At 40.7% G+C, this 7,369-nt stretch overlaps 1 protein-coding gene across 1 annotated transcript; it reads right to left on the reverse strand.

Annotated features, from left to right (window-relative positions):
• Positions 1-299: 299 nt before the first annotated feature.
• Positions 300-7,008, reverse strand: LOC123140032 (plant intracellular Ras-group-related LRR protein 6). The gene is made up of 21 exons (XM_044559765.1): positions 6,727-7,008; positions 5,765-5,828; positions 5,543-5,679; positions 5,352-5,438; positions 4,927-5,002; positions 4,708-4,782; positions 4,543-4,612; positions 4,380-4,457; positions 4,234-4,294; positions 4,055-4,133; positions 3,481-3,571; positions 3,148-3,208; positions 2,983-3,053; positions 2,751-2,824; positions 2,322-2,459; positions 2,106-2,207; positions 1,466-1,590; positions 1,296-1,392; positions 1,146-1,220; positions 903-958; positions 300-656 (listed from the first exon to the last, which is right to left on the reverse strand). The coding sequence occupies exons 1-21, from the start codon at positions 6,789-6,791 to the stop codon at positions 581-583; spliced, it is 1,758 nt and encodes a 585-aa protein (XP_044415700.1). The 5' UTR covers positions 6,792-7,008; the 3' UTR covers positions 300-580.
• Positions 7,009-7,369: the final 361 nt, after the last annotated feature.

A 7,369-nucleotide genomic window follows, 5' to 3' on the forward strand; every position in this document is an offset into this window, starting at 1 on the left:
TTGGACAACTCTATCGCAGGCAGAGGTTGAGACGGCCAAACGGCTCCCGGCGGCAGTAGAACAGCTGCTGGCAACGGCGGAAGAGGCCGCTTCGATGGCGGACGCGTTACGGAAAAAGATGGAGGCCAGGAAGAAGGTCGATTCAGCAGGACCTAGCCCCAGCCCCGGCAGGGGACAACCACCGCAATGAAAGGAGAATGTCACCAACAATGGAGAGTAAAACATTTTGCTGATGTAACTTTTTCGTTTGGGTTCATCTTTTGTTTCACTTAAATTTCAGATGATTCGAAAGTCTGATCTTCTACCACCCCAAAATCAATATTGTATTTGTGATCAGGTAACTTCTCCGAATGATCAACAGCGAATCAATATAATTGTAACACAACAGAAGAAAAATCTCTAGAGATTTCAGCCAACAAACACCAACGAATTATAAAACACAAATCACATAATTTTAAAACATTTCTGGTGCACGCGCACACACGGTCAATTCAGTACACTTCAACCACAGGAAACTTATTCAAGAGGGGAAACCGAGGGAATAAGTCCCACCAGAATTTGCACTTGATGATGGTATTATTCAGTTGGATGGGAGCTTTTCTTTGAGATAGCTGAGAACAGCTTTCGTTCCTCGCTCCAGAACAGTCCGCCTTATGCTGTACAAGAAAGCAAAACGAGGCTGGTCATATTTTTCCTGCCCAACAGCTTTCCTTTCCCCCCTCCCCTCAAATGTAAATTTTGCGTTCAACTATGAACCAATAATATGTTGTCATTGAGAGATCTCTTTTTTTTCTTTCCATGTTGACTCTACAAATTAGATATAGGACTGCCAAGGTTGTGTAATCGTGGATCTTGTGTCAACATAGATCCATCACAGAAAAAGCGTGAGGATAGATGCTTACCTCCTGAGGGGATTTCCATCAAGTTTAAGCACTTGTAGGCTAGGCTCAAGCAGACCCTGCTCATAAAAATCCAAAAAAAAATAAAGGTCTATAGCATTTCAGCGAGAGATAGAGAAATACATAATTTAGGAGTAGGGACTACTGTTTGTTATAAAATTTAGACATGATGGTATTTTCAGGATTTCCGCAAGCAACTACTTTATTCTGACTTGTAACTAATTGTAAGCGTAAAAACATACATACCAGCTCAGCTGGAAGCCTTGTTATATTGTTGTCTGAAAGATCTAGCTCGATGAGAGCAGTAAAATCCTTGATACCCTGTTTAAGTGCAGAAATGCATATCAAGTGTTGATTGTAAAATCAGAAAACAAACCTTTAAACCCTGATAGTTACCTCTGGTATGGTTGAGAGATTATTTTGACTGAGGTTAAGAATGCGTAGATGTTTTAATTGTACAAGCCCAATAGGAAATTCTTGAAGTTTCATTCGCCTGCTCATATATAAAAGAAAGTAAGTTCTATAAAATAGTTTAGGTAGAGTAGATGCTTTGCATATTTTCCAACCTAAGATAGAGTTCTTGAAGTCGTGGTAATGAAGAAACCACAGCAGGCTCACTCAATGAGGATGCATTCCCACTTAAATCCAGAACTTCAAGTTTTGATAGAGACTCAAGATCAGTGGACGATATCTGCAAAAAGAATTAGGTATTATAGATTACAAAATGAGATGTAAAACACAATTGTAGATTTCCAAGTCAAAGTTACTACTTCTTCACCCATCCATTTTGTTCTATAAGACAATCTAGTCGTATTTAAACTATGTGTTGCCAATTGCTAAGAAAAAAACAACAGCCATTACACGGATATTTGACATGGTATTCCAGTTAAGTGAAGGGTATTATATAGAAATAACGTAAGAAATTTTGCAAACCAATGATAAATGACTGATAACTTGAGACACAAGTAGAAGTATAGAATAGCTTTAATTGTTGAGCCAACAACTCTTGTAGGTTCAACAAACGTCGATCAAGTACCAAAATTGGTTATCTCATTTATTTGCACTTTATGGGATCATAATTCAATACCAACACTATGCAAGACTGATACTCACTCTCAACAAAATTAGAGAGAATTAGACATTGGACATCTATTCGTTAATAGTAAAGCAGAATGTAAGCGTCGTAAGACAAGATCATTATATTACCTCTGCTAGAGGATTATTGTCCAGCTTCAAGGAAGTGAGACTGGGAAGGGAGGAAACCATGCCAGGCCACTTTTTTATCTTGTTATTAGACAGAATCAAAGCCTGCAAAAAAGGAAGTGGAAGATAAGAACATGAATTAAGTTGAAACTTTCATATACATAAAGACCATGCAATTAAGTTAAACATCATCAATAACAACACAAGAGTTCAACTCACTTGAAGTGATGAGCACAGGGACAACTCATTTGGCAGATCTTCTATCAAGTTCTTAGAAAGATCAAGTTTCACCACATCACTTGTCTCCCAAGCTGCAGGGGGTACATTGGGCACACCAAGACCACTCAAATTCAACTCCTAGCAAAGTAAATTGACATCAAATCAGGGGCTACAGTCGGAAAATCAAATGATCATTTACTATACAAGAACTCAGCTACTTGGTTTTCTCAGCCACTTTTAAAAATATAATAAACTCATAGGCAATGTAAAAGGACACATCACATAAAACACAACAGTGAGTTAGTTACTTCTATTACAATGGCTCTGAATTTGATCCTTGAATGGTTCAAGATCCATGTGAGGAAGTTCATAGGAAAAGGTGATCTACCTTATGGTATTGCAAATATGATAGTAAAATAATCTAAGTACCTTTGAAGATACAGATAATCGTCTTGCTGCAGAAATCTGGTCATCTTTTGTTGGGGTGGTTCTAGACCCTGATGCTGCATGAGAAATGTGTTTAATATAGATTTTTACTGATGTTGAAGCAGTTCTAAATGCAAAGGCACGATGTTACAGTTACATGTACCAAACAAACAATGGAAATTACTAAACATTACAATCATAGCTGAAATGAATATGACTCGGCACTTTCAGTTACCTTCCTCCTCAGACGAAAGGCGGCTTCGCAGATACTTCATCAATGTTGATGTTGGTCCAGAAACCAAAGAACTGACAACCAACATGGATTAGTATGATGGCAACTCTATGTAGAAGCCTAACAGACATTTTTTACAACAGTAAGAGTACATGAATTGTAGCATACCTACGAAGTGCCCTCATAGGATTTCCGCTAAGCAGAAGCTTTCTTAGGGTTGTCATTGTACCTTGAAATTGCATGGATAAGTTAGTATGTATTTGGCGAGAGAGCAGCACACCATATACTCAGCTCTTATTACATACACACATGCAAGAATTGAGCATTAGAAACCATCCAACGAATATACAAGACACCAACACGCAAGTGTTTTCATGCACATGCACCCATAGAAATCATAGTTGTGCAGTGTATCCTTATGAGTGATCACATTGTTAACCAAAAAGGCAAACAGCAGGAATGGTACTACAAGATATAGCACTGCACAACACAAAAACCTACCTAGTTCGGCTGGCAGGCCGGATAATGCGTTGTTTGACAGATCAAGAAAACTGAGCTTGAGTTTGCAAGCTCCCACAGGATACTCCTTCAGCTGATAAAAAACGTAGCACGTTTATTAGAAAAAAGATCAACAGAATATGACCTTTACTTTATGGATGCTGTTGTTATGTCAATTCTAGCATACTGGATGCCAAGAGTTGCATTTTTGGTCACAAGAATGTGCAGTGTTCTCAATGCTCTCATAACGTTAAAGTTAAGATCAATTTTTATGTCAGTTACTCGTATCATGACAACTTTCCACAGTTCCCTTGGAGATGTAGTAAGTAAGCTAATTAATGAGATATCAAAAGCAGGACTATACAGTAAGTCTATGCTTCCAAACTGTGAGGAAAGATTATTTGGCATCATGGAATAGATAACTGCTGCACTCTATTCACTACATGCAACTATAAATGATCAGTAGCTGAAAAGAACTCAAACTAAAATTGGTTAAATGATGCAAAATAAATGTGAAGCAGTGGAAAAATAAGAAGACCATATTGACAATTCTGTCATGTAACGAATGGAATAAAACCTGATTGGAGTGAAGATCAAGTGTTCCTAATTTTGATAGCATGCCAATATCATCTGGTATTGTCGACAATATATTATTTCTGAAATAGAAAAAACAAACAGAGTTAATTTACATCATATAAAATAGTTCACAATAAGGAAAAGCGCAACTATATTCTGAAGTCAAGGTAGATAACTAACCCCATGTAGAACTCAGCTAGAGAAGAGCAGCCCTTTATGGAAGAAGGAATCGAAGTTATCTCTGATATAAAAAGGTTAAAAACTGTCAATGTTAATAAACTGATGCTCTTACACATGAAAACACATAACAGGGAAGATTAACTCACTGTTCTGGTGCAGGTCCATTCGAACTAATTTTGAAAGTGCTCCGATACTAGCTGGAATGGTCGTAAGTTGATTTTTCGCTGCCAGTATTTAGATGTTAGTTTCAGGGAAGCAAAAACTAGAACTAACATTTATATTCAATAATATTATGGTACCATTGCATACCAGCATTCAGCTCTATGAGCAGTGTCCATGATGTGAACATATTTTCTTGAAGTAGCACAAGCTTGTTTCCCTGACATTTTATAGCAATTTAAGTTATTTTGCGAACAAAGGTCAAGCAGCCCAAGAAAACGAATATTCATCATAAGTTCAATCAGGACTTTGTACCTCCAGATCAAATTTATTTAGCTTGCAGCAACCAGAAAGTTCATCTGGTAATCTGGATATATTGTTGTTTGATGCCTGCAGATAATGCAATATATTAGTCTGTGTATGTCCAGACTAGAGAATGAATCAAGTGATATAATTCAGTAATGATCAACTGCAGATTGATAGAAGCCCCAAAAAACTATTGTGAAAATAATAAATGCATTGACTACAGTTTACCTTGAGTTCTGACAAGTTCATGCATCTGCCAAGGCTAGCTGGCAGCTCAGTGAGGCAATTATTTGAGAAGTCGACCCTGCCCAAAAACAGTGGCGCATTAATACAGAATATTTAACATCTCAGATAAAGTTTTGGGTTATGTGCTAATCAGCAACATTTAAAACCCACAAAAATTGTTGTTGTGAGCCCTATAGTTAATGTCACTGAATGACAAGATTCAGCATTAATGTTGATTCTTAGGTAGTAATTGTGATTCCAAAGAATGGACAGATCTGGAGTATAGAGAGTTAGACTGGGGGCCCATAAGTCTTTCAGCATCACAATACATGGTGGATAAGTTGTTCTTTTCAACGGCACAAACCACACGGTATAGATGGAAGTAAATAAATGTAAAGTGAACAAGGAAGAGTACATGATGGACTTACTTGACTAAAGCAGTAGCCAAGCCAACTTCTTCGGGTATAAGTTTTATTTGATTGAACGAGACATCCAATGATTTTAACAACGGAAGGCTGCACAGAATAGGATTGTCATGAAGTTAGACAATAATAGTAATATAGTATAAAGGGTCTGCATCTACACTGAGATGACAGGAATAGGATAATCCACCACATACTCTCCAATGGCTGCAGGAACGGAAGATAGCTGGTTGTGGCTTATGTTTAACACGACAAGAGAAGACAGATTCCTAAGGTCTTCTCTCAACACTTCCAGGTTGTTATGAGCCAGTATGAGCTTCTGGAGGTCCACTCCCTGAAATTCAATCAAGGCATGGTTAGCTTGAACTCATTGTACAGTATAGCTTTTGCACATAAGAGGCACCGAGTACGCAGCTTACCTCCCACCATTTGTCGTCCAAGCTGCCCGTTTCCAAGTTGTTATACACCTCCCCGGGCACCTCACTGAGGAACGAAACAAAAAAACACGCAGATGTGCCGTCAGTGGGAAGATAAAAGATGCAGCAAGTACAGGTCAAGTATTACACCTAGTGTACGAAACAGGGGAAATCCATGAACAAGCTCCATAGGCTGAACATGGGTTAGGATACACGATTCGTATTCGATCTCTGAGAACGCCATGAAGTGAGAACGCAGTACAGCATATTAAGTAATAAGTTGGGCATGCAAAGCTATGAAAACCCCCTGAACTGTGTTAGTGTGTTCAGTTATCCTTTGACTTGGTCTCTGCCTGTATCAAGGGATGCAGAGTGGCGCCCGATCCGCCCCGCTTCGCAGTCAATGTTGATCAGGTTAGTTATGATCTTCCCATTTCAGATTTAGTTCAGATTGAACTAATCTCCTGTTTTTGCGGTAGCGCATTACTCACGATCGTGCACACGATCGCTCCTGTCACTGCTGTACGCAGCTCTATGTGTGCCATGTACTTGAACACTAAGGAAGACACAACTACAGTTTCAGTCAAACTCTGTTTCTGTCAAACTGAAGGTAATAAATACTAGTGCAGTAGTAGGAACAAGGAATCTGCCCAAAATGGAGCTCGTAAGTGGAGTCAGGCTGTGCAACCATCTCGACGTCGGTCGTGGCGGCTTCCGCGAGCCGGCGAGGAATTAATCCCCCCACGTTTACATACACCGGTGAAATGAGCCGCGTCGCATCTGAATCTGGCCACGCATTTGGTTTCTGTGGGAGTGGCCCATTTTACCATCGGTCGACGGCGACCAAGAAGAAGCAGTGGCGAAGTGGAATGGATCGAGATCCGGCTCTTTCGAACAAACAGATGGATGATGGGGGATTTGATTTGAGTTCAACTGACCGGAGGGGGAGAGACTCGGATGATTACCTGAGGGAGCGGTTGGAGAGGTTGAGGGAGCCGGACTCCCTGGCGGCCTTGAGGATCCGCTCCATTCCCGTCGAGCTTCCGGCGGGCGGGCGGGCGGCGGCGGAGGGCCTTCAGATCGCCATCGCCGCCGTGCAGCTACGGCTAGAGCAGCAGCAGAGGCAGAGCAACAGGCAGCAAAGCCCACGAGGCCCAGCGGCGAGCGTTGTGGGAGGCAAACAAAAGTCAAGAGGGTCCACGGCGCCTCTGCTTCTGGCCGCGTGATTCGCTCGCACCGATCCTGCGCCCACGGTCAATGGTCACGATGCGTTCCAGCGTTTGGTTGGGGATCTCTCACCTCCAAACTGGACCCCGCATCCGTCCGCGGACACTGATGGGAAAGCCGGCCATCCAACCGCATCCGTAAATGTCCGGTTATATTTCGAACGGAATTTAATGAAAATAAACAAATTTGATGCGAGTTTGAACAAACCGAACATTTTTCATTGAAACTTGAATACCTTTTACATAAAACCGGATGGTTTTCGTCTGAATCGGAGCACATTCATTACATTCTCGATATATTTGAACTAAACCTTATTCTAACCTAGTCCAGATGATCGTCGAAGCTCGTTTCCCACGTCTTGTCTTCCCCATGTCCGACAAC

The sequence above is a fragment of the Triticum aestivum genome, chromosome 6B (genome assembly GCF_018294505.1).
Source record: "Triticum aestivum cultivar Chinese Spring chromosome 6B, IWGSC CS RefSeq v2.1, whole genome shotgun sequence".
Taxonomy (NCBI): domain Eukaryota; kingdom Viridiplantae; phylum Streptophyta; class Magnoliopsida; order Poales; family Poaceae; genus Triticum; species Triticum aestivum.